The 26,365-nt window shown below is 53.4% G+C and overlaps 7 protein-coding genes across 7 annotated transcripts; all 7 read right to left on the bottom strand.

Moving 5' to 3' along the window:
- Window positions 1-1,731: 1,731 nt before the first annotated feature.
- On the bottom strand, window positions 1,732-2,484 carry A1O7_10118 (uncharacterized protein; the record flags this gene model as incomplete). The annotated part of the gene is made up of 3 exons (XM_007764102.1): window positions 1,732-1,979; window positions 2,044-2,253; window positions 2,310-2,484. 3 exons carry the CDS (start codon window positions 2,482-2,484, stop codon window positions 1,732-1,734), a joined length of 633 nt encoding a protein of 210 aa, XP_007762292.1.
- Window positions 2,485-4,967: 2,483 nt separating this feature from the next.
- Window positions 4,968-8,846, bottom strand: A1O7_10119 (uncharacterized protein; the record flags this gene model as incomplete). The annotated part of the gene is made up of 2 exons (XM_007764103.1): window positions 4,968-8,738; window positions 8,787-8,846. 2 exons carry the CDS (start codon window positions 8,844-8,846, stop codon window positions 4,968-4,970), a joined length of 3,831 nt encoding a protein of 1,276 aa, XP_007762293.1.
- A 403-nt stretch (window positions 8,847-9,249) lies between these two features.
- A1O7_10120 (uncharacterized protein) lies at window positions 9,250-9,576 on the bottom strand (the record flags this gene model as incomplete). Its single annotated transcript, XM_007764104.1, has 1 exon — window positions 9,250-9,576. The coding sequence occupies one exon, from the start codon at window positions 9,574-9,576 to the stop codon at window positions 9,250-9,252; it is 327 nt and encodes a 108-aa protein (XP_007762294.1).
- A 724-nt stretch (window positions 9,577-10,300) lies between these two features.
- On the bottom strand, window positions 10,301-12,360 carry A1O7_10121 (serine/threonine kinase 32; the record flags this gene model as incomplete). The annotated part of the gene is made up of 3 exons (XM_007764105.1): window positions 10,301-10,352; window positions 10,407-11,681; window positions 11,732-12,360. 3 exons carry the CDS (start codon window positions 12,358-12,360, stop codon window positions 10,301-10,303), a joined length of 1,956 nt encoding a protein of 651 aa, XP_007762295.1.
- A 3,015-nt stretch (window positions 12,361-15,375) lies between these two features.
- On the bottom strand, window positions 15,376-15,885 carry A1O7_10122 (uncharacterized protein; the record flags this gene model as incomplete). Its single annotated transcript, XM_007764106.1, has 1 exon — window positions 15,376-15,885. The coding sequence occupies one exon, from the start codon at window positions 15,883-15,885 to the stop codon at window positions 15,376-15,378; it is 510 nt and encodes a 169-aa protein (XP_007762296.1).
- Window positions 15,886-16,583: 698 nt separating this feature from the next.
- On the bottom strand, window positions 16,584-17,750 carry A1O7_10123 (50S ribosomal protein L3; the record flags this gene model as incomplete). The annotated part of the gene is made up of 3 exons (XM_007764107.1): window positions 16,584-16,839; window positions 16,894-17,567; window positions 17,640-17,750. The coding sequence occupies 3 exons, from the start codon at window positions 17,748-17,750 to the stop codon at window positions 16,584-16,586; spliced, it is 1,041 nt and encodes a 346-aa protein (XP_007762297.1).
- Window positions 17,751-18,439: 689 nt separating this feature from the next.
- On the bottom strand, window positions 18,440-21,191 carry A1O7_10124 (glucose repression mediator protein; the record flags this gene model as incomplete). Its single annotated transcript, XM_007764108.1, has 8 exons — window positions 18,440-19,729; window positions 19,782-20,026; window positions 20,077-20,233; window positions 20,282-20,374; window positions 20,422-20,601; window positions 20,651-20,736; window positions 20,780-20,983; window positions 21,038-21,191. 8 exons carry the CDS (start codon window positions 21,189-21,191, stop codon window positions 18,440-18,442), a joined length of 2,409 nt encoding a protein of 802 aa, XP_007762298.1.
- Window positions 21,192-26,365: the final 5,174 nt, after the last annotated feature.

Below are 26,365 nucleotides of genomic sequence, written 5' to 3' on the forward strand. Positions count from 1 at the left end.
TCTATACCGGGCGTGCATGAGTAGCTCTCGCTGCCATCTCCGGCTCCATCCAGACATACCGTCAGCCCGGCACCGTATCGATTGTGGTCTTCTTGTACTGATCGGGTACAAGGTCTGCGTGGGTGGTCTAGACCAGACTCGGGGCCCGGGCCTGATTATGCGTCCACATCGCTGCATTGGTCCCATCCAAGTGCCCGATGCCCCTTCTCGCACCCGAGGACAAATTCTTTCCTGACGTGGTAATGGCATATGGCACGTCTCAGATCGATCGCGTCACGTCGCGTATCCCGTCCAGCACATGCGGTGAGTCTCGACTCTACCTGCATGGCGCGAACCGGAAAGGAAGACACCAAAGTACCACTAATTACATTATTCCCACGAGAGGTGCCTCGCAGCGTTTACACCACGGGTACTGTGTATTCTACTTGTACCATACGGAGCAGTCAGCTATCAAGGTAGTCCTGTCGCCGCACGACCACGACGAAATTACATGCGATGGCGCAGAAGCTTGTTCGCTCAGCAGGTCACTGTCACCACTGTTTCAAACACAACAGGTGCTGGATGTTCTAATTACTTGCACAATACCGGCTAGCCACCCTAGGTAGGTAGTCCTGTGTCACGGTCACAGTGCAAAGTACGTAATTACCGGTGGTGCAAAGCTCGCTCACTCCATCGCGGCAGCTCACCACCGTCGCCTTCGTACTCGCTCGGCCAGTGCACCTACACATCCACTCACTTGCTCACCCACCGGCCCATCCACAAAGTCGCCTGCTCGCTGACTGAAGTGGAAGCATACGGGGACCCGAATCCTAGGTAGAAACCCGATGCGATCTGGTCTAGAACTACAAAAATGCAAATATCGCCTCTTGTCGGATCGGCAATGAAACCACATACCTAATGGCTACACAGCACACAGTACGGCACGTGGTATTCGATCCCGCCTATGGACTGACTAGGTAATTACTATAGCTAATGTGCGTGGTTGCACACGGAACGCATTCTACGGAGTACTGTACCCTGATGGATAAGGTCACGGATATAGAATCAAGGGCGTAGCTGTTCGGCAGTTAATCTATCCTGATCAAGTACGGAGTATCCTGATCAAGTATACAGTTCAGAGCGGGGCGGGGCGAGCTCATCGGCCCGCCGCGGTAACTACTTAGTCACTGGACACTGAAGCTGGTTACCACTTATGGTAATCCGACATAATAGCGTTAACTGAGCAGGGTATGGCCTGGGATCTATACTTGGCGCACATTTAATTAACACCTTCCTGACCGGGTATATATTGATTACCTAGGTACATACGCCGTAGCATGCATCGACTGGTGCGACTATGGCTGGTTGATTGCTCTGGTCTGGTCGGTTCGCTGGCTGGCTGCGAGGTCCCACGGTCCCCGTGGATCCCTACTGTACTCCGTTCGGAGTCGCCGACAATACCCTAAATTCAGCTTCAGCTTTGATGCAGATACTATCAGCCTACCCGTGCGCATACGGGTACAGAATTTCAGGATGTACATGCAAGTACTCCGTAGACAAGTACTAATGTGCTCCATACGTACAAGCAGACCCTGCAGGATCAGTGAAACATTATCTATTCTGCGCTCACACACTATGTACTTTTGCGGGTTGACATGGTCCCACCTATATCACGTCTCCGCTGCTGACTGTCACGGAGTGGACCGGGCGGATTATTTGGAATCGTATCTCGCGTACACTACCACGCAGAGGTCAGTGTTCATGCCCGCGCCCATGCTCATGCTCGTTACTTTGTCCATCCTCGTCGTCATCATCACCCTCCGGAGTCATGTTCCATGCCTTGTGGTCTCTCGCCCATTGCGCAATGGGCTCGTACTTCCTGCATACGTGAGGTCCGTCAAAATTCGGAACCGTGCGGTCTTTATGATCTTTGCGGAACGTGATGATATCGGTGCTACCCTGACACATCAAGGCTTGTCGGATATGGTCGATACAGTGATCTGCGGCGAACAGTTAGCTTGATCGATACTGTCCGCTGTACGTGGCGGTGAGTCCAAGACGTACCAATATGAGCGGCAGCTTCATCCTTTGTCGGATCTCGACCGTAGAACACCTCGGGCTGCTCAGCCCAAACATGCATCCGCAGGTGGTGCAAGCAGTGCAAATTGTGGAACATCTCGATCGCCCCGGCAGAGTATCGTGGATCTCGGTTGTAGCGGATAGTCGGCTGCGAAAGCTGTGAAATCTGGCTGTCGTCCAGTTTGATGATGCCCACTGTGTCGGCCGCTGTAAGTATCGGAGCATCAAAGGGTTGCGGATGGTAGACCTACGGTGAGATATCTCCTTCCATGCTGCGGTATTTGTCTCGTTCGGCGCCCCTTGGTATATTGAGTGGTCGCCCCAGAGCCCTTGGGTGAACGTCCTGACCTCATATTCGATCGACTTTTGTAACGGTGCTGCAGGGATTGAGTTTCGTGGTGCAAGTATGCCACATGTGGAAGACATACTGTAGAGCTCCAAAGCTTTGTCCCTCCTACCATCCCAGTATAATCGACGCGAAATGACCAGAAGTGAGAGAGTCCAGGCCGAAAGCAAGACGACCATGATCACAGATCTTCGAGATGTATTGTGCTTTGCTGGATGAGGGCAACCTAGTTCTGAATATTGGTAGTCGTTCCTCCTGCCCAGTAGCCATTTTGGAGACGTCCAGCGTGGCAAACGATCCATGGTCGCCACAGGTGACGACGAGGGTAAGTCCACGACACGTCTTTATCGTTTCTGGGCCTGATGTTCGGTCTTCGACATGCAGACGGACTCTTGATCTCTCTGTGACTTGTGTTCGAGATAGTCCTGTTGTGCACTCGAGAGGGAAGCAACCATTGTTGGGAAGCAGATAGAGCTGCTCCGTATGCGTAGGCAAGTCTGCTTCAGGCCTTCGGATCACTTTGTCCTCCAACGGGACCTTTGGTCAGGATTATTGCTGGTCAGGCCGACATAATTCCTTTCCACCGCAGTAAGACAAAGGGCCCGAGGACTAACAACCAAGCTGTAGCTAAAGAGAATGCTTGACCGCCACTCTCTCTTCCAAATAATGTTGGGCACCCGAGCATGGAAACAGGTACTCAGCCCTATCTCCTGGACAGAGCTGAAGGGCAACGCTGGTCGTACCAGCGTATTGTACGGAGTAGGCATGATCCGTAAGCAGCCACGAGCACACCCCTGTCCCAGATCTCGACACGGCCCAATTAGCGGGTTCTTGGTCCATGGTGGCATCCCCACATCAACGCGTGTACTGCATCTGGCGATTGTTCGATATCTTGGTAAGAGTAAGTAAAGGGTTCGTACCGTGTGGGCCGGACATGCCAGGGCCTGCAGCTGAAGGTCGCGTGGCGTATTAGGCTGACTGGTACATACAAGCTCAAGGGTCCACCACGTTGAAGGCGAACGCTTGCAGGCTTGCCATAGTGCTCCCAGTGAACTCGATTCGGCGTTGTGCAATCGCTGGGTGCTGCGTGTTTGCGGCAGGCGGTGAAGATAGAATCGACTATCGCCTCGTATATCCTGTCTTGCCCAAAGTCTCTTGCGGGCACGTTGGACATGCTGTCTCTGGAAGGATTTCTCACGCAGCTGCTTCGGAACACATTTTGGAGCAGCAGTCAGCTCGAGTAGCATCGCGCGATGTTCCCGTCAAGGAGCTTTCCCGAAGGATGCATTCGACTCGCGGCATTTGGCTCACGCGTCGAGGTAACATGACCACTCTCATGGTTGGGGGAAGCTCCGCTCTGTAAGCAGCATCTCCAGGAGCCGAGATACTTGCTCGTCGTCCTGTTGAGAGAAGCCTCTGGGTAACCCCGACGCCATGCTGAGTCGAGAGGCGGCAGAGGAGCCATGTCACCGCCCAGGTGTAATCACATAGGACTGACCGGGTAGCCGACACGACGGATTGTGGCGCCAAAACTGGCCAAAAGGTCTCACAGAAGAAACCATACGTCGACCGAGATAGGTCCGTTGGCTTACGCCATCGCCCTCGTGCTGCTCCTGTAGTCTCCCGATACACAGTAGACGCGAGAAAGGGCCAAGGCCTTGAGAGCTCAAGGGAGATCAAGGCCGTAGCCGGTGGTTGAGGATTCAAATTCCTATAAAGTCAGCTCATCTCGAAGCAAACCACCAGACTTCATCTCGCAGCACGAAGCACCGAGAACTCGACAATTCCAAACAGCACCCCGATCCAGCTCAACTGAACAATCCAACAATATGAAGTTCACAGCTCTCCTCTCGGCCTTGGGCCTGACCAGCGCTGTTTTGGCCCTGCCAACTGCAACCAACCTCAACGTCCGTGAACCAGACTCCGTCAACCCCGACACCGTGACCTTTGTCCCCTGCACTCGCGCATTCTGCGGCGGAGGTTACATCAAACGTGACGACGGTTCCGCAGCTCCTCTGCCCTTGTACATCAAGCGCGACGGATCCTCTGAAGCCCTTTACATCAGGGACGCGCAAACCTCCGACCCTGACACCGTGAGCTTTGTCCCTTGCACTCGGGCATTTTGCGGCGGCGGTTACATCAAGTAATTGCGAGACTGCACACCCACAGGGAACAGCCGAGGTGAGAAGGTCTCCTGTCCTGCGAGAGTTCAGCCCAACTAACATACTCCCAGCTCCTTGTATGGTTGGTGGAGGTTGTCCAAGGAACTGGTTGCTTCGAGGGGAGCGAGAGGTCGTTGAATGGGTCATGCGGAGAGATGCGAACCAAGGATATGGCGACTGCGGGTGCAAATTATAGAGAATTGAGGTGTTAGACAGCTGGGAAAGAGCTGTAGTGGTGAAATGAAAATGTAGCAAAGGTAGAGAAATAACAGGATGTTGACAGCACCGTACAACACGCCCACCCTTGTCCCCATGGTTCATCTCTTCATATCATCGTGTCTGAACGAGCGAGAGAGAGGGGAAGGCAGAGTAGAGAGAGCTCACGACAGAGGACTCTTATCTCATCTTCGTCCTCCCCTCCTGCCCGAAAACTGCACCTTTCCACCGCGCTGCTTCCCAACGCCACTTCCACCTCGAAACTTCTGTCTCTGCGGTCCATCCTTCCGCTTCTCGATGCCCAGGCCTCGCCGCTGCTTGTTGGCATCCGTCTTGCCGCCTGGGAACTTGGGGCTCGCACTTCCTTGCATGATTTGTCTGGCAACCTGTCTGGCTTCCTCGACATCCAGCTCCATCTCATCGTTCTCACGTTGCCGCCCTTCTTGCTTCGTTCTCTTCTGCATGCCGGATTTGACTTTTAAGCGGCCCTTCTGACCTCTTCGGACGGCGTCCGCACCAGAAACGGCATCAAGGTAGGCGTTAACGGAATTGTCCTGCTGGTCGCCGCCAGACATAACCGTATCATCTCCGACGCCATCGTCTTGCTCACCGCCAAATACGAGTTTGCCGTCTTCGTTGAATTGAGCCTTTGTTTTCCTCGACTTGACATCCGAATCCCGCAGCCGTCCCAGTTTCTTGGTCGTTATGCTTGCCATGCTCCTCGGGTCGAGAAGATCAAGGGGCTCATCTTCCTCGGCTTCTTGACGAATGTACTGGTCACTTCTCCTCCTTCCACGCTCATGAGGCTTTTTGATTGACACGCCTGTCGTGGCATCGTCGTCATCGTCATCGTCGTTTTCATCACCGCTGCCTTCGATCTCCGACTCATCATCCTCGGAGCCGTAAACTGCTTCGTCGAATTCGTTGTCGTATCTCTTGGCTGGAGTCTCCGCGTCCTCCTCAGGGTCCTCGTCAGCCTTCCTCTTCTTCCTCGCCCGTTCCCTTCGTTTACGGATATTCACCACCATTTTCCTGTCCTCACCACCAACCCAGCTTTCCACCTTGGCTGCATCAAACCTGCGTAGGCACCGATCTACAATGCCCTTGACCTTCACCCTGAGCCGGCCCTTATTCTCCTTACTCCACACCATCAACCCGGGCATGATACTCGGCATCCTCGGTTCCAGCATCTGCCCAGGCAGCACAACAACCATGACTTTTACAAAACCAAGCACCGCGCGGACGATCTCGCGGTTGTTAGACTGCAGAAACATTGACACCGTATCAACGAGTTCCTCCTTCGTCTTGTCAGTCAGTCGGGAGTGGTACTCGAAGAACAGTCTGCTTAACGCGATGATACTTGCAGCCACCATGTGCGGCGCCACGCCTGCCAATCCGGCGCTGACCATGGTGAAGACTTCTTCGAGGGTGGCGGGTGCGTCTGGAGAGTCATCAGGCATATGCGGAACAAGGCGATTGCGAATCGTCGTGTCCGGCGGATTTGATGAATCAGAGATTTTGTTTGTCACAGTAATAAGGAGGTCGAAACCAGCTGTTCGGGCTTTCTCGTTACTGTCTTTGCAGGCAAGGACAACTTCACTCAGAATGCTGGGTATGAAGTGGAGGTCTGTTGGAGGGAGATATGAGACAATGGTCTCGATTGCAAGAATTCGATCTCGTCGAGCAGGAACGGGTGTCATCTCTGATGTACGCAGCATCAGCTCCTGCAGTTCCTTGCTTCGGTCCTTGAGAGCCTCTGTTCCGGTTGGGGAGGTGGACAATCGAGGCACAAGCTTGTACGCTTTCTTAATGAGTTGCGGGTCAGACTTGAGAATGGCCGGGTTGGTGATGATGCCAGCGCAAATGGCAAAGAGGGAGGCGAACGTCGATCGGGGCAAGTGGACTGAGAGGGCAATGACGAGGTCGAGTAGGGTGTGGGATGTAGGCGGCAGGCTGCTTGCAGAGGCCTGGCTCTGTTCCTTCTTTGACGGCGGCTGGTCGGCCTTTGGAAGGGCGTCTTGAAGCATCTTAGAGACTCTCTCGAACGTCTCTACTAGGTCTTTCTCTGGTGTGATGCTCAGTTGACTGTTGATACACTGTAGAATGTATGCTCGTGATTGCGGGAGCGTTTGGCTGTAAACATTAAAGAGTACGGCAAGCAAGTTGCTTGCGAACTGAGCCAGGTGTTGCATATTCTTCTGCGCGTCCGAACGTGACAACCTCCGTTCAAGCTGCAGCATTTCATCCGAAAGATCGGATGCCAGAAGGGCTTGGTTGGATTCAACAAGGTTCTGTAAGCTTCGGCACAGGTCAACTCGCAAATCAGCCTGCTTGTACAGGAGATTCGAGATCATCTCCGCAAAAGGCTGGTCAAAGGCCGTTTGCAGGTCGAGTGGTAAGTCACAATAGCCCGGCAGTGTAGCCCAGACCTGCTGTACCACAGTCTCGAAGACCTTGATGTTCATAGTCTTCTCAACGTCGCCGTGGTTGATGACGCGTTGGTACATCGCTTCACTGAGCGGGACTAGATCCGATCTGAAGTGACCTAGGTTAGTGTTCGACACGTAATCTCTTAGCAGGGGAAGCAGCCATGCTCTGCCCGGTTGATCCGGTTGTGGCTTGATGAGGTTGTGGGGGAGCACACTCAGCACTGCGCCGGGGCCAAGGTTGCGGATGGCATGACCGAGGACTTCATCGGCTTCTTTCTTGCCTTGAAAGCCTTCGTTGCCGCGCAGCTCGCCGATGGCTTTGACAAGGGGCAGGAGGAAGGGATCGCCTCTCCATCGTAGAGCGTCGAACAGAGCTGATAGTGTACCGAAGACTTCCATCCAAGCCGGCTGGTATTTGACGGACAGCAGGTCGAGTGCCTTTTTCGAGATCTGTTCCAGCAGCTTCTCGTCATAAACAGATGGATCAGAGATGACGCTGTCTGGTATGCAGTTGGCAAAAAACGAAATCAGGCATTCCGAGGCCGAGACCCTGATATTGTGAGACGGACTTGTCAAGAACGCCGCAACAAGATCAAACAGGTCTGGTAGTTTCGCAAAAGTTTCTTCCGTCTCGACCACAGCTGCTGTACCGTAGCCTCGCGACAGGATCGCTATCCATGACGGGACCAGCTGCGAGTCGTTTTGGGCGGGTTTCAAGTCGACTATCGCCTCGAGCAGGCGTGGTAGCTTTGACGACGAGACTACGTCCTGCATGCCCTCGAATATGACCTCAAACACTTCGAAAGCACTCATGACCAAGTAGTCATTTCTCGATCTGGATATCGACAGTAGCAGTTCGCATAGTGATTCGATCTTCTTGCTCGGCCACCCCCCCGAAGCAACAGCCACGGCCTTGGTCAATTGAAGGGCATGTATCACTGCCGGTTCATGGCTGTCATCTGGTCGGCCTCTCTGCCGCCGTGTCTGGTGCGCTAGATCCACCGCGTTTTTCAGGTTGTTCTGTGCCGCGACGGCGCATAGCTCAGCAGCCGGATGATCAATAGCTGGTCCAGGTGGAGGATTTTTCAGAACAGTCGTCAATGCCTCTTGCGCTCTTTTTCTTGTCTTGGGTCTTGTGTCAATGGCTAGTGTGAGCAGCACCGGGATAGCCTGCCTCGGGCTCGTTTGTGTCTGCGGGAGATTCCATGCTGCCGAGTCCTGAGCGACCAATAGAGAATCGAGACATCCGATTGCCGACCGTAGAAGCGGTGCGTTCGAGCTAGAAGCGTTCAAAAAGGGCGCCAGTAGAGAGGCGATTGTGTTGAATTGGGAGCGGAGGAGGTTTGCGGGTACATGAGAGGTGACGAGGTCGAGGAGGTAGATGGTGGAGGCAACGACATCATTGTCAGGACCAGCGGAAGCAGACTGCTTTAAAAGGGCGAGTAGGGCAGCAAAGTATGCAGTTGGTGTAAATTTCGTCTTCTGCTCGGTGAGGGTTTCTTCGATCGACGACAGAACCACCGCTGTCTTCTTCACGTCAGTATACGGCTGCCACTTATAGAGACCATAACATACATGCTTCTGGCTTTGAAGATTGGGTGATTTGATCTTGGCCAACTTCTCCTCCAGAGACATCACGGCGACAACAGCAGCGACGACGAGTGTTCGTAGGTATTGCGGTGTGCGCATAGAATAGTATTTGCACTCGTACATGAAACTTTTTGAGGGCAGGCCGAAGTTTTTCCGGCCACCTAGGGCATCTCATCTTATCGCGTTCCGTCGCTGTTACTGAGTGCTCACGGCCTGCGTAAATGTGTGACAAGCCACTGATGTTGTGTGAGCATCTGGCTGATCATACTCCTTTCCTCTCATATAAAAAAATACAACTTTGATGGACAGTCGATGTACCCGTAGCCATACCCGGGGTATCAACGGGTCGAGACATCCGACGTACCGTTCGCAGCCAGCTGGAGCACCGGCTGCTGCTCACGCAAGCTCAAGGAACTACGAAAACCAGTTCTTGACAATCGGTTCCGTGTCAATGCCCAACGATACCTTCCGAAAATAAGCCCTCGTCTGCGGTATCGACTAGCGATGCGCGTCTTAGTGCCACGACGATCCAGCGGATTCCAGGACTCAGAGGGCAACTTACAACCCCGTTCTCCACTGCGTACTTGATCAGTAGATCGTACTGTCCCAAAATCATCTCCGCGCGCTGCCTGCTCTGGACTGTCTCGTAGTCGTCCTTCTTCCTGGATGCTGGGGCTTGACGCCGCTCGTTTGCCGCAGCTGCCTCTGCCTCTTCAGCGGTTGCATAGATCCTTGGCGCTGGGCTGCTCGCGGTTGAGAAGGTGGTCGAGAACATGGTGCGTGACACGAGACTCAAGGTTGACGTGAAACGTGGTAACGACGTGTTACTCCATATATTGCTCCCAAATAAGTCAGCCCGAGCGCAGAGTGCGCATAGTCAAATAGAGGTCGAAGTACATATGGAAGCACGCGTAAACGATGCAATAACCTTCGGCATTGCAGGATTATCAGGCTAAGCACGTGCCTTTTGTTCACGCATCACATTGAGTTCAGTATCTACCAGCAGGGACTGTTCGATTGTGCTTGCATTAATAGTAATGTGTCGACGCGTCAGTCGTCGATGAGCCATTGAGCAAGACAAAGGATATTCTCGCATCCACCTCCCAGTGTCGCCAGAACTCCACAGCCTGGCCATTGGCATCGCCGCTTCTCCAGCGCAATCATTCCATGCTCGACATTTCATCTCCACATCTCGCTGTTTTTCGGTGATGGCTATCACCCTCGCTCTAAAGTTGTGCTGCGCGCTGAATGTTCCGGGAAAAGTCATGATTCCCTGCTTCAGTCGTAAAAGGAGTTGTAGACAAGATTTTGGAAACCGACACCCGCCATGATGGTACTCCGAATAGTCCAGATTTCCAGCTCTCCAAAATCAATCCCTCGTAAAACGCCGCGATGCTGATTTGCCATGCCGCTAAATCTCAGGACGAAACAGACGTCTGTACAGGCCAGCACAAGCCGGCTATCGAAACTGGACCGCACCGGGACATTATGTATTAGTATTAACAGCCGTCAACAAGCGAGTTCTTCGGCCACCCGTAGCCAGTATCAGCCCTGCAGACGTATGTTAGTCGGGGGATGACCGCAGATTGTCCAAGCCAAACTTACCAGGTTGTTATATTCGGGTTGTGATATACTTCGTAGTGGTTAGCGATGTACTCTGTCGTCTCGTACCCTTCAGGATCGCAGGTCACCTCGCCATTATCGTCCTGATAAATGCGGATGTAGTCGATGCGCATGATAGCTGGCATCAACGGAGCCAACCCGGTCATGTTCAAGGGCGAGAAACCAGGCGAGATGCCAAAGTTCACAATGACGGACAAGGGTTCCTCGGGGACAACTCTCTGCGCTACATTGCCGTTCGGTCCGAGAGCTTGACCTTGCATACGCCAGACCGGCTGCTCGCCGACGAACCAGGTAACATCTCCAGTAGCACCAGGCGTATACTCAAAGGCGTATACTTGGTAAGCGTTTCCATCATACCACGCATTGTTCAAGTTGGACAAGCCCGAAACTGCCTGTTGAAACGGGCCACCTTTATATGTGTTCATAGCGGTGACGGAGAAATCGAACACCTCGACAAAGTTGTAGTCCGGTTGATACCAAATGTCGAAAGGAGCCACCTGAAAAGACTGAGATACCATGCCGATCTCGTTGCCTTCTTCGTCGAGGACTCCCACACTGGCTTCGAGGGCATCGATTTCAGGGACAGATCGGGACTTGCCGGGAGTGGGATGGTCTTCGCCAGAGCATGTACACGCTGGGAGTCGCATGCCGGGCAGATAGCTGATGCCGTCGGGGGAGCTCTGATTTGCGGTGATACCGGCATCGCACACATCGGCGTAGGAGTAGGGCCATAGACCGTCAGTGGTTGCTGCGTAACCTGGTCGTCCAAGATTGCCCATCGACCAGAAACCAGGCCAGAAGCCGACCGTGTCGCCCCGTCCAGGGAGAGATATACTGGCCTCTAATCGGCCACCCTTGAAACACATCTGATTCCACGATTGCAGCATGCCGGAGCGGTAGTTCAAGCCGTGATTTTGGAAAGCGTCAAAGCGTAGTTCTAGCACTCCATCATTCGTGGTGGCTGCATCCGGGTCGTACCACTCCAAGTCTCGTGTCACACCATACCAGATGTCCACTGCAGTCCAGTACGGGTCGTCTCCCTCGTAGAATGTTCGCCCAGGCTTGGAGAACTCGTCTGAGAAGACCAAATTCCACGTGTTGCCGTGGTAGTCCGTCTTCGTCTTGGCCGATTCAGGTGTGTCGGGATCAATCAGGCTCGTACGCATGTTCTTCAAGTGGGGTACCTTGCCGCTTCCTATACAAGCGTTGCTGCCCGCGCAGGGATCGGGTGTTGAGGTTATCTTTTGTACAAATGTCCTAGAATCTTGTCAGCACCGAGTGTTCGGAACCTAGGCGTGGGAACGTACAGAATTGGGTATCCGACGAACAGGGTCAATATCCCTAACGTGATGAACGCAAGACCGCCAACATTTACCAAGCCTCGCTTGTTGAATATATCACAGTCGCGGTCCTTGTCATTCGGATCGGGGTTGTGTAGGTAGTCGTCCTTTTCGACGTCTTCGGGAAATAGAAGGAGGCCCGAGGAGGGTAGGATATTGAATTTTTCTGATACTGTCTGGGTGTTGACATCGTTGTCGTCGCTGCCAGCCCGTGATCCAGGCCTCGACTGGCTGGAGTCTCGAAAGGGGTTCTCGAAGCCTCCGCTGTCCCTGCTTCGATCCGACTCCCAACTTGACCTTCTGGAAGAATAACTCGAGCGAACGGGCGACCTCAAGGGCGAAACCCCATCTCTGAGCCTCCTTGAGCCGCCCGACACAGGGGGCAGTAGCCTTTCGGCTGAGCCTTGTACCTGTTCTTGGGTGTAAACAGCGTCTAGCTGCGATCTGGAGGCTGTCGGCCTTGAGGTTGTGGGGACTAACGTCCTCGACGAACTAGTTGCATTGCTGTTCACTATATCACCCTGGCCTGAATTGAGGCGGATATGGGGAGGTACTCGGGGAGGCGACGCGGAGCTGCTGTTGCTGTGAGACGACATTATAAGATGGCGACCGACTCGTCGTCAGGGAGATCGATCGCCAGCACTGCGAACTGGCGTGGATGTAAGGCAGAGGGTATTTGTTCAGCTGAACAATAAGATCGAGGAGGGCGGTGCAATCTTTAGAGGCCCGTGGTCTGGCCGCAGTGTACGAGGACGGAGGTGGACGAGCGTTGGGCCGATTCGCAGGCGTAAGCAGTGCAGATTAGGCGAACAAAGTGGTTTGAAAATAGCAAGCACGCCGAAAGGGGAGTCAGCGTAAGACGGAGCCTCTTCTTTGTGATCTTGCGTGGTCGAGGGCTAGCAATGTAATGTGTTGGGGTGAGGTGAAGTGGTGATGAGGCCAGGTAAAGTCGTCGTACTCCTCTCTGGCCGGCAGGAAAGAAATACACCTTCTGCCAGCGAAAGGGGAAGAGCACGCAGTCTCGATGCGCGACAGGAGGACCGACTCGGTGAGGGAGCAATGAGGCGAGGCCAAAAAGAAAACGAGAATCGTGGTAAACGAATGGATATGCTCGGTCTGCAGATAATCGAGCAAAGAACAAAGAAGTGGTATACTGCAATGCGGATGGGAGCGTGGACTCGTGATGGACTTGTTTGTGTTTGTCGAGTTCACCGCAGATGCAGGAGTTAGAAGCAGCCCAGGCAGGACTCGGAGTGGCTCCAGGCGACAAACGAAAGAGGCTTTGCCAGTGGGCCGAGCCCAATCACGGCCACGGGCGCGCCTCCTTTAACTGGCTCCACTGCCGAGCCTGAACGAAGATAGGAGCCGCAAGTCCAACTGTCCCTGTCTCCCTGTCACCATCACGATCTGCTAGCCTCTTCTGCGCAAATCAGTTACGGCCAGTTTCAGCTGGAGCAAGTGGCCAGATGCAATGCTTCAGGCGTGGCGAAATGACCCATTACTTGCAGGATCAATCATGATCCCTCACAGCCCGCCGAAACAAGTATATATCTTGCTCTGGCCGCGAGTGTTTTCGTCGACACGCCCGACCCTCTTTTTCTGGTACCTGCATGTGGATGATCGATTGTGCTGGGCAACAGACAGCTAGCGACGAAACACAGTTTGAAGTCTTGACTACGAAAGCGATCGGCCGTCGTCCTTGAGCTCTCCTTGAGGCCGGACCTCGCAGTTTTGGTCTTCGTATCTACTGATCCTTGTTCCCTTGGTCGGACAAGGAACTGAGTTTCACTGCACCTCCCTAGAGACGACTCTCTGGCGGATGGGATCTCCATGTCCGCATAGCGTCTTCTAGGTCTGAGATCCTCCCTCTCCTAACGTTACAAGTTTCAGATGGAGATCTTGATTCCCGCAAGAGATTGATTTCCCTGATCCCCTGGCCCAGACGTGTCACAGCCTACGCGGCAGCCAACCCACGCAAGCTCCAAACAGCAGGTGGAAGGCAGCTTTCGTTTGGTCATTACTCAGAGCAGAGCCCCCGGCCCCCGAGAGGCTGTTTGACGCGTTCAGCGGGCGCAGTGGCACAGCTGTGCCCCATTCGCGCTGCAGCCTTAACTCGTTCTTGCTGAGCCCCATGAGCCTGATGCAAACTGAAGGGCCAATGAGGGTTACAAGTGGCGCCCTCACTGTCGAATCATGAGCTGCTGACTTCCGGAAACTATACCAGAGGGTCCGATCTGACCGGCCCTGATTTCCTTCCATCTCTCAGGCTGAGGTGCTTTTGATTGGACCGCTCTCAGGGGGGTGACGGTAGGAATCATCGCGATTAGTCAGGACGTCCCCCTGTACATACTCCGTAATGTGTCACATGCTATCCCGGTTGGGCTTGCCTCCTTGGCTTCTACTGTGTCTTGAGGAGGCTGGCAAAACCGTGCAGTCCTTGTGATGGTTTTAGATGCTGTGACTCATCTTGACCACCATGCTCCCCGCTTCAGACGGGACTGCGCGGTGCTCGCAGATAGCAGGGTGACTCGATCCTGGATCACACGCGCTTGGTCGAGGGTCGACACAGGATCAAATGCATCGTCTCGGCTCCGCTCCGCTAAACCCCTGTCCATGATTGGCGGGTATTGCTGAGATCGTTTCGCTTAAAGCTTGAGCGATTCCAGGAATTCAATTTTCAGCGCATTCTGGCCGTGTACGAGTATATTATTGACAAGACTCAAGGAGCCGCGCGGACATCATATGATCGCAGATATTATTCCTAGTATGAGGCATTCATTTTGTGGAAGAATGACCTTGGCGGGCTTAGAAACCCGCCGTGGACTGCAGACAAAATTAATGACTGGTTTCCTTCCCCCTATTGTCGCATTGCGGATGTTGCATCCTCTCTCCCCACATAATTAGGACAATCGGCCCGCACGGAGCATTTCTTACTCTTCGTGCTGCTGATATGCTCTAGATTTTACTGAGCTTGTTTGCATGATCGCTCTCGGAGCTCAAAGCTGTGTTGATCACACAAAGATGAGGGGCACATGTGCTTTGCATGGGGAGTGCTGAAATGGACGCGTACGCTTCCACTAGGATGTTCATATTTCGAATGGTGGATACCGCCCAGCGTGCTGGTGCTGAGGCCCCAACTCTTCGAAAGGCTTCAGTGCCTGTTCTGGGGGGTGGGCACAGCTTAAACGCTCCTGCTGCCACGTCCAGGTATTAGATCAGGTCCAAGATCACGACACTAAATGCTGCCGGTTCAGTCAACGTGATTTGCGAGAACGATACCATCTGTCGTTGTTTGTACTACTTTTGTTCAATGCGACCGCCTTGCCCGCGCTCAGGACGCGGATAGCGAATTGAGCCATAATGCTGACCGCTCGATCCTCGTACGGTGACGAGTGAAGCTGCATTGGAAAGTACAACTGCTCGAAGCGGATCAAGACTTGCTTCGTTCCTGCCTGATGCATCACCAGCTGTTCGCATCGGATTCTCCGGGTCAGGGTGCAGTCGGTGGTGGATGCTGCTCCCGAAAGTCACCTGTGGTGAGTGATAGCCAAACTCATGGGAGGTGATGGCTGCTCCGCTTCTATTGCTTGTGCTATCAGTGCTCCCCCACTCTAGCTCTCAACGGCCCTTGTCACAACTCCGACCAAGTTCCTTTCGCCCACGGTCAGGATATAATATTCCACCCTCGTCGAGCTCGCTTGCACTCTGAATACCTTGACACCCTTCTTTTCCTTTCCCGCTTGCTCGACCCTCTGAATGATCTCCTTGTACTCGCCATTGGGATCGAAATCACCTACACTTATCTCCTCTACGTCTCCACCACTCTTTCCCTTATGCGCATGGCTCAGGACTGTATTAAACTCGCTCGCAGAAGGCAACCTCGATCCAGCGTAATTGAATAGCACGGGCTCAAACGGCGAATCGGTGTCCGAAGTATATGTGATATCGGGAAGAGACTTTAGTGTCGCGGGAAGGGCCTCTGAGGATGAGGATGAGGTAGGATCAAACGACGAGCGGCGTTGTGAGGTTGATTCGGATTCGGCCATTGTAGAGCCTTGGCCAGATTTAGGGTCGGCATTCGCCTTGTTGAGGAAGGACATGTAGGATGCGTCGTCGGACATGCTGTGCCTTGTAAAATGAGCGACCCTGGAAATTGTTCGAGAGCCCAGCGTGGAGTGTGAATCGAGGCTTTGAACTCTGCTGCCTCTGGGCTGTAATGGTAACGGTAACGGAAGAGAGTCTGTCGAGATATTTGTGTACTTCACTAGCTGTCTCGGGCGGCGACTCGATATTGCAGCTATTCCACTCCTGAGGACAGGTGGTCGACCTATGCTTGTCCGATGTGAGAGTCTACAGACCTTGGTTATGAGCATGTGAGGGCGTGCACTACCAGGTGCAGTTCCGGGCCAAATTGACTTGATTTCTCGAGCGTGATGTCATTAATAGTGTCTCGGCATCGGAACACAAGAAGAACCGGGCCCAGGTGCACGTGCTACACTCCTGGACCGTCCGGCGCTCAAGGACATAGGGACTCGTCCACACAGTTCAGAGAGTATCACGCCTCGACAGGACTGGAAGGAGCAAGGTGAACTTCATGGTATTCTTCATTTCGTTCCACCATACTAATTGCCCAGGTGCGTCCTATCATGCTGACAAGCGCGCACAAAAGACCACGGCAAGAGACATTGTTGGTATCTTGCGGTGACGGTGCCCGACCACCATTGACGTCGGCATGCCACTATCATGTCCCAGGCCTGTAGCGAGACATTTGCAAGCAACTACTGAAAATCCACAACCACCCTTGCCATTTCCACGGCACTTACGAAGCAGCAACAAGATCCTTCTTGAGCGTACCCAAGAATTGTCTCTTCTCCTGAGGAGTCTGGTAAGCACCGTGACCGAACTTGGACGAGGTGTCGATCCATTTCAGCTCGACCTTCTCCAAGGCCTTGCGTGAAGTGTGGGGGAACATCGACTTGCGAAGAGTCATAACCCGCTTCTTCACACCTGGGACCGAGCCCTTGAGGAGGACGAAGTCGTTCTTGACCTCGCCGTAGTGGACAAAGCCGCCCATTCTGCAGCATTATTAGTATGGTTGTGAGAGCTCCCAAGAAAGGATGTGCACGTACGGTGTGATGGTCTTCTGGACAACATCGAACTCAGTAGCCGCGTTCTTCTCATCCTTGCCCTTTCCAATACGGTAGACCTTGTGGTTGACACTGGTACGATGATGGTAACCCATCTGACCAGCACGGGCGACTGTCCACTGGACGTGCGAAGGATGCCAAGCGCCGATACAAGCAACCTTTCGGAGACCTTTGTGTGTCTTTCTCGGAAGCTTCTTGGTTCCCCATCTTGATGTGACACCCTGGAAACCGTGGCCCTTGGTGACGGCAATGCAGTCGACCATCTCGTCCTGCTCGAAGATGGTGTCAATCTCGACGGGCTTCTCGAAGAGACCGTGGCCGAATTCGACCTTGTCTGCTACGGAACCACCGTTGATCTGAATCTCCATCAAATGCGCCTTCTTCTGCTTGAGGGGGGTCTGGCGGATTTGCGTGTGCGCAAGGACACGGACGACGGTGCAGTACTTCTTGATGCGCTCGAGCTCACGGGTGACAGAGCTGCCCTTGCCCTCTGATTGTGTCTTGGCATATTTTGTGAAAGCCTTCTTCTTCGACCGGTACCAGTTCTTGTAGAAGCGGCGCTTGAGTTCGTCTGACAAGTGTTCGGCCCAGACAGTAGTCAGGGAGCGAAGACCGCGGGGAGTCTCGATGTAGCCGACGAGGCCGACGACAATCATCTCGTAGAAAGTCAGCCTGCGTACAAAAACAGATGCCCCTACCAGCTGCTATATCGGGAAATTGGGACTTACAGGAGGAGTCTCAATGACGGTGACAGCCTCGACGATCTCTTTCTTGTGCATCTTCGCACCAGGTCTATCAAGGTCACGGACGATGGTCGTCATCCCGGCCTTGTATCCCATGGCGGCGGTAAGATGGACTGGTTTCTTGGGGTCATCCTTTGGAAAGCTGGAAGTGTTTCAGCTTCGACTCTTTGCAAGTCATGACTTCTAGATAACCAGTGTGTTTTAACCGTACCTCTTGACCTTGCCTCGGTGTCTCGCAGCTCTCTTTCGGGGAAGGAAGGCAAGCGATCCTGGGAGGAAAAATCGTCAGTCCACGACTCTCATTATCAATATGGGAAATTCAGATTGAGGTGATGGTGTACCGTGGCGCGGGGCTTCGAACTTTCGGTGAGACCTGATTCAGACATTAGCAATGCCATGAAAAGAGATTCAACATTCTCTTACATCTTGTTCAGCAATGGACGAGGTGTCTCAAATTGTCAAGTTGGCAAGTTGTTGCAGACATTTGGAGGTGCGTTGCGGAGTTTGATTTCGAAGTTCGGTGCGGTGGGGCCCGCTAGTTCTGCCAAGATTTTGTTATTGGTTGACAAAGACAACAGCCCTGCTGGAGAAGAATTTCAGGTTGAGTGGTTTTGAGGATGATCGTTATATTCGTCTTAATTGTGTGAAGCTACAATCGATGACAGGATCATGTGGTCATGCACTGATGGCTGCCGCTGAACGCGTGTGCTATACAAGGTCTCCAAACCCAAGAATGCGAAGGAAAATTGTGTGGTAATTCAAGGCAGAACAAAATATCTGATAACTCATGCCACTTGCTCCTGCTTTGGCGTCGCCGACGGAAGTGGTCCACCTACTTGTGGACTTATGGCTGCCGGAGGCGGTCCCCGCTGCTTGTCGTCCTCGCTGTTGTTGTCATAGTCCTCATCCACGTCCACCTTGCGGGCTGCTTGCTCAACATGTTCCTGGCGTTCGTCCTTGGGACCATCTAAGATTGACTGCATCGACGGGATGTGCTGAGGAGGTCGGCTGTAAGGGTGGTGTGCAGCTTCAGAGGGATAGTAGTTCTCATTCGCCCGTCGTTCCTGTTCGCGACGAGCTTCCGATGAGCTGCGTCTGAAATGATCCTTGGGCGTAGGCAGACGACCTGGAGGACTGCTCCTGCGGATGGGATCTTCTAGGCGTGCACGGCTTTCTTCGTTGGCCAGCTTCTTAGAGGGACCAGAATCGGCTTCCCACTCACGTGCCCGCTTCATAGCTGAGGGGGGTCTATCATCGCGAGGAGGGCCCTCGACAGCGGGGAGAGGAGGTGGAGCAGACGGCACACCGTTAGCGATGCTGGGAAATTGTTGGCTAGCTTGGAATGGCGGCTGGCGATAACCTGGGCCAGGTGACTGGGGACGTTCGTCTCGGAGAGGCCTGAGTTCACTGGGAGGACTGAAGGGTCGCCCATATGGCGGTAGGGTTGAGCCAGAACCAGCGGTACTGGCATGCGGTGCCGGCGGCCCATTCATTGTGGGCGACGGCCGAACGCCACTGCCAAAGGCGGGAGGACGCTCTTGCATCGAGATTTGTGGCAGTGTTTGCGGACCAGGGGGAAACATACCCGGGTTGGTATGCTGCATCTTAGGAGATGGTGACTGCATCTTGCGCACCGGAGTCTGTCGAGATGTATCGTACGCACGTGGCACATCCTGGCGTGGGCTAGGCGCACGGGGAGGCGGTGCCCTCATACCGTCACGGCCTTCGTACCCATTTTGAGGCTGTTGCTGCTGCTGGCCGGGAGGTGGGTTGATGCCTGCAATGCCTCTTGCCCAATCGTTGACACGTGCTGGATCAACCAGCGGCGGCTGTGCTTGCTGATTTGACGCAGATGGTCCTCCCCATTGTGGTCCAGGAGGAACACCAACACCGTTCTGGTACGCTTGGGGATGGACATCTTGAGGTACGGGTGCATTGTGCTGGTTAGGCCCAGTTGCAGCTCCACTTCTTAGAAGGGCCAGCCGCGCCTTAATATGGGTATTGGTGGGGTCAAGCTCAGCTGCTCTAGCATACGCATCAAGTGCATCAGATGTTTGGTTGTTGCATGATTCGTACTATATTGCGGTTAGTGATTGCAGTGCGAGCGGAGGCATCAGCTGTACTAACCAAGGTTCCAAGGTCGTACCATACTTCGGAAATGTATGGGTTCAAGCGGATGGCGCGCGAATATGCGTCAAGGGCGTCCCTGTACTGATTGATCTGGTAGTACAAGACGCCAATGGAGCACCAAAATGTGGGGTTGCGCCCATCGCGATACACAGCTTGTTGATAAGCTTCGTAGGCCTTGGGAAACTTCTGTTGTGCCATATAGCACCTGCCGAGAAGATACCAGCTCTGGGCGTCTTGGTTGTCTTCGAGGCGGTCAGCTTATCAAATCAATAGAGTCTGTGGTGAAACATACCAGAACTGACCGATTGTTCGAGATACTCGATGGCCTGGTCTTGGCTTGCGTAGCTGTTACTTTGTTGGTGATGCAACCACCCGAGCTGCTGTAGCACTTTGGCGTGTTTCGGATCTCTCTCCAGAACCCGCCTGTACGCAGCTTTTGCGGCTTCGAACTTCAACAAGGTTAACTGAGTCCATTGTTGGGGATAAGGGGATCTTACATCTTTCTGCTGCTCATAAACGTGACCAATTTGGAACCAGATATCTTCTTCATTGAGTGGGCGTGGCGGGTTGTTGACGATGTACTTGAAGCACTGCGACAATGTCAGTCGTAGCCATCACAAAAAAGACATGTACTTACTTCAAGACTTTCCTGGAATTTCTGTTGCTGCTTGTATATGATTCCAAGTCTGAAATAGATCTCGTTCGCCTTCTCGAAGTCGGGTTGCATACGCATGACTTGTGAGAATGCTTCTTCGGCATGTTCCAAAGAGCCATATCGGTCATACAGGATACCAATACCATACCACAGCTTGGGTTCCTGCATAGTGTTAGGCGAAGCAGTGGCGGGGTGGTGGGTGACGGCTTACGTTGGGCTTTGCAAGGTAATATAGAGCTTGCTGATAGGCGGTGTAAGCTTCTTGAAGGTTGTCCATCATCAGGTAGCAGTGGCCTGCTGCTGTAAGCTGACATCCAACCGAAGCACGAGCTGTCCTTACCTAAATTTCCCCAGGCCTCGCCATTGGCGGGCTCTACTTTCAAGATGTTTTTAAGGTATTCCATAGCTTCGGGATACTTCTCCTTTGTACGAAGAATGCATGAGATTGCATTCAAGGTTTGCGTCGACCATTGGTTGTGTCGCAGAGCTTGTTCATACGCAAATAGGGCGCCTTCGTGGTCACCGAGCAGCTCGTTCAACGAACCTATCATTATCCCAGTCAGCAGGTGACGGTAGAACTGGACAATGCTTCACATACCTATTCTTTGCCAGGTGGACTCGTTCAATTGCGCCAGAAGGCGTTGGCGTTGCATATGCGCATCAACGGGTGCAGCTCCATTGATCGGGCCGAAGTGACCGCCTGGTTGCATACCGAGGACGCCAGGAGGGGACGGATGCGGCACCAAAGCCATGTCTGATCAAGTATGTGACCTATGCAGGCAGGCTAGGAGACAACGGAGATCAGGGGGAACAGGGCTTTCTAAGTAGAAGCAGCCTCGGTATAGGTCTGATCAATGTTCCGGCAGTGCGGAAAGTCGGTTGATGCACCTCCTCTTTCAATCGCGCACCTCTGTATGACACCACTGAGGTGCCAATGGACCTTGTAAGCAAACAGCGTTGCGAAGCGGGTAGTGAGGTCTCGAGAAGCTCGCTTGCTAGATTGGCAACAACGGGCCCTCGCGTGGTTGGTCGAAGGGAACACGGCACAGAGAGAGGATGTTATCAGTACGTTTTTGACAAAGAGCAAAAGCAATGGCAATGTATAAGGCTCCGATGTGATCAAGAATCAACAGGTGTTGAAAGGCAGCAAGAGGATGGTGACTGCGTAAAGCGACAGTGAGAAGAGAGGCTGGTGGAGGATGACGGTGGGAAAGACAGGAAATAGGAAAGAGGGCTTCCTTCGAAAGCAATGTTACGGGCCGCCGCGCTAGAGGTAGGGTTGGATCTCATGCTGGATCAGTTGTCGGGCGTGCAAGGAGGAGAGCCGGGCACATCAAGTTGCCATCAGTGGTGCTGCGGTGCACGGGCTCCTCGTTCTAGCAGTTGGGGTTTGCAGCAAATAACAACGGGAAGAAGGGGAGGGGTGGAGAGTGTGGTGGAGACCTGGTTGATTGGTGTGGCCAGAGTGGGACCAGATAGTGCTCGGATCAAAAAGGCATGGGCTTTCGATGGCATCCATGGTTCCTTGGGCGTCGAGATGAAGCATCACAGAGTGGAGTTGGTACGCTTGCTGGTCCAACCGAAGGGGAGGACGCTGGGCGATCAAGGATAAGGGAGCCGATAGCGCGTGCGCGGGCCATGGGTCGTGGTGGGTCTTCACCCGTCTGACACTTTAAAGCTCCGCCCATGCCTGCCACCTGGGCTGCCAAAAAGGCTTCCTTACTAAGTCGCAGGACCTTGTATGGTACCAGCAGAAAAGAGCTGGAGTGGCGCACGGCCTCGGGTGGGGTGGCGGTTCGCTGCCTTTTACACGATTTTTGGCATTAGGCAGAAGGATAGGTCTGGCGTGACCTGGTCGACAGTTGAGGTAGAGTTAACAGAAGAGAACAAACGCCTGGAGAGAGAGGCACCCACTCCGCATGAAAGCTGGCTTTTTCCCACGATTTTCGAAGGCGGCTAGATGTACACAATACACAGTATTATGTGTTGCAGGCAAAAAAAACGTGCTGCTGAACTCTCCACCTGTACTCTAACATTGACATACGTACGGAGTGCACAGTAAATTTACTGCACCCTCAGATCGTCCAACCTCATCACCGAGTCCCGCGGGCGTCTTCCCTTGACCAGCACAGCTCTGCCAACGGAAGGCCAAGGAAAAAATGCAGTTGGATGGCTGACTGGGTTCGTCTCGTTGCGGGGAGCCTAACCAGAAACACAGTTAATGAGTCCAGGGACGCCCCCAGCTGATGTCTGCGGTCAGGCTTCTGGTTGGGAGCCACGGCATATGACGAACAGAACGACCAGATACACAGTAATTCGGCTTCGTCATAGCCGGGGGCCCCTGGCTGGGGCTTTTCAGGTGATCGTTCTTCCGTGCTCCGTTTTCGATTAGGGTGGCCACCAACAGGCGGCAGGTACCTCCTGCACGCATGGCTCTAAGCTTCGTAGGCTGCCACTCCGGCGCCCCCCTCCCTCGCTTCGCTCTCGCCGCGCAACTCCTCCAGGATTCATCACGGCGTCCAGGTCCGTTTTCTCCACATCAGTCGCCTCGCGGCTCAGCTCGTGTTCTCCTTCCAGAGTCCAATCCACTCGCCTGCCCATCTTGGCCAATTTCGAGAATTAGGGTCAAGCCACTGCCGCATCGACCCTCCGGAAAGGAATCAAACGTGCCAGCCAACCGCGCCAGTGCTCGTCAACTCTCGCCGCCTGCCGCACATGACCCGCGTCTTTGGGTCCCCAGGATGAAACTTGTGGTTTCGTACCCTGTACCTCCAGCCAGTCCGAAGAAAATTTTGCAGAGCTGCACGGCTAATGTTACAAGGAGAACTGCAAGATGATAAGCGCAAGATATTTGTACACTACTAGGCTAACATTCACAGGCATTTCCTGGGTCTTCTACCTCGTCCGATTTAGCAGTCAGGGAAAGGAGAGCCCTGGTTTGACCTCGCCAGGTTCCAGCCTTTGCAGCTATTCTAATTCCGTCTAAGCTACTGGCGCAAGTCAGACGCCTGGCGTTCTGGCTCACTAGCCTATTCGTAAGGTTAGAGGCATCGCCGGGGTCGTGGCGGGCCCCGGAGAATACCAGGAGAAAAATGGGCTTGGAGCGCCTATCACACGGAGCAGGCTTGTGTTTTAGTTAGCTTCCCACCCTTCGCGTGCCTGCTGCAGCTCACCACGTCTACTCCGGGAGCCGCCCAGCCTGTGACGACTCCCAGCACCTAACATGGGTTTACCGTGACACTCGTGTTGGTGCCTACGCGCAAGGACGCAATAAGCGTCAGAATAACAAAAGCCCTCCTTGCCGATGCGCTTGAAGATCCCATCAGCCTGCTAAAAGGTCGATCAAGCCTCTCGAAAGTTACCCTCACAGTCACCCAAGCACACAATACTCGTATGGACTCCTTGGGCAAGAGTGGTTCGTCAAACAGACAACTGCGGAAGCAGGGAAGTGCTTGGTACTTCTGGGTTTTGTCGCCCCATTATTTTGACAGTCTCCCGAGGCCGATGCTACACGAGTTCTGTGTACATACCATGGCTACATGGTGCTATGGCAGAGTACCTCGTTGCGTTCTACGGGAAACCCATGACACAACGTCAGCCCCTGTGCTACCCACGCGGACATCGTTTGACGTGCTACGGAGAATGTCAAGTCGGAAGCCTACTCCGCTTGTTTGCTGGAAGTGGTGCTCGAATGAGCTTTTCTGACTCCACTTCAGCACAATGGAGACGTTTCCTAGACTGTTAGCAGAAAGAACACAAGTACTGCTCCGATATCTACGTTCGGCTTCGGTGACCCCATGTGGAGCTTGACTCTTCTACCCGGAGCTCGGGATGTTCAACCACACCTGAGAGGGAAGTGCGGGAAGCGACAGTCGTACCAGCACCAACCTGGGTTCTCGCCCATTGTTGCACGAGTGGTTGAAGGCAGGACCGCATATTACCAAACATCGACCTCGTGCGCGGTAAGTCTAGATATGTGGTACAATTCCGGGTTTGAAATACCACGGTCCGTCCAAAGACTGGCTGATCTGTCTTGGCGAGCATATCTACAGCAGCGGGTCTGGCTCGAGACTCCAGAGAATCCATGTTGTTGAGGTCGGTACCGTCCTGACGGCCTTCGAAGACATCCAGGCTCTGTCGCGTTCGGTATTGCATGCGAGGCTCATGACCAGTATTGGGTTCCAGCACTGTCTGCCAGCTTGACGATCCTACTGCCACAAATCCATGACTTTGGAGCGAGGTGCAGTGATCTGCGGCTGGCGGGCGCTCTGCAGGTGCAGAAATTCAAATCTGTCAGTGGAAGATTCTCCGACATTTGCAGGCCAGGTATGTCCCGACGCAAAGCTAATGTCGTTATCGTCTACCTGTTCACTACCCTCATCCCATGCATTGCCTTTCTCGGTGATGATACAGTTTCTACTACATACTCTCAGATCGTCATATGAGCGTAAGCCCGGTTGTCTCGGAGAATTTCGTGCGCTAGGATTGGAAACATCCTGCATTCTTTACAAAAGCACAGTTTCAAGCTAAAAGTCTAGATCCTGACGTCCTCGCGAACCATGGATATGATTGTTGGTTGATCCTAACCACGCTTAAAGCCCCAAAGAATTGTGGGCAGTGCTGTATGTACCGTTGAGCCTCAGTGTACGAGGCATATAAGGTCAGTTTCTCAAAGGACTTTCTTTTCCATCATGGTTTTTGGTACAGCACGAGTGGAAGGTGAGTGAGTCTCGGGCCAAGTGGTCCATGCGCCCAAAACTTCATCACTAAAAGACATCAACAACATGGGCGATATGTATACCAATGATGTCCGCGTGCCGGTCTGCCATTCGGTAATCATCGGTACAAGCCGCACAATGCCATCATAGTGCCGTGCTCCTGGCGCTGTGAGGGGGCTGAGAAGCTGCTCAACAACATCAATCTCGATCAATTACTCCAGATCCGAGGTACAGGCTATCATAGCAGAGGGCATACACGAAGACGAAAGGCAAACAGGTCAATATTGCAAAGTTTTCGGAAGAGTAGGAATAAGTCGATGGGAGCTTAGGTGGGATGCGGTACTGTTCATGCATTCGCACAATGTTGAGTTGAGAATTCCGACCGTTCCGCCTGCAAGGGGAGCCCAGCCCGATGTGTGAGTATTCGAGTGGCGCCAATATATTGCCATGCAAGTACTAGTGCTCTTGAGGAATATCTCTTTGCGGATTATGACACGATGTGCAACAGGACGTCGACAAGCTTTCTCCAAGAGGTGACGGAGACATTACTGACTGCTAATCATTCGTCGGCCTGTTCAGGACGAGACCACTCGGACATCTGGGCGTGTCCTTTCTTTCATTTTTGGCGGTGGACGTGTTCGAGAGCGACAATCACGGCCCTCTGACAGACCTTCTTTCACTTAGCCAAGGACGCGCCCAGCGCTGCCGCAAGAATTGCGGTCTTGTACCCAAAGCCTTGCAGCACGGAAGAGAGACAAAGACCCCGAACAAGAAGATGCCCAGTATGTCAGAACACTGGGCCCTAGACATGATCCAGGATGGACGATATCTCTCAGCCCTCTGCCTGGACTTCAGGACCAATTTCTTGAGAATGCGCGAATTGACGAAGTGATGGAAATATGAGGTATGCGAAGGCAGAGTACCTTGTACGCATGCACTAGCTAGAAGAAGACTAAGCAGCGAGATGGTCAAGTCCGTGCCAAAGTCATGATGTATGTATATAATGCACTGTGTGTTTGCTTAACAACGGTGCCTGTGTCATGGCCCAGAGCTGCCGGGGAGTCCCGGCCGAAAGAAGCTCCACGTGACGTTGCTTCTGCCACCAATGAGATTGGATTGCTGGAGGAGGACTTGAAGACCAAGCAAAGCACTGCAATAGCTGTGCGTATGACTTTTCTTGGGCGAAGGATCAAATTGAGATTTGTGCC

The sequence above is a fragment of the Cladophialophora yegresii genome, assembly GCF_000585515.1.
Source record: "Cladophialophora yegresii CBS 114405 chromosome Unknown aczIN-supercont1.7, whole genome shotgun sequence".
Taxonomy (NCBI): domain Eukaryota; kingdom Fungi; phylum Ascomycota; class Eurotiomycetes; order Chaetothyriales; family Herpotrichiellaceae; genus Cladophialophora; species Cladophialophora yegresii.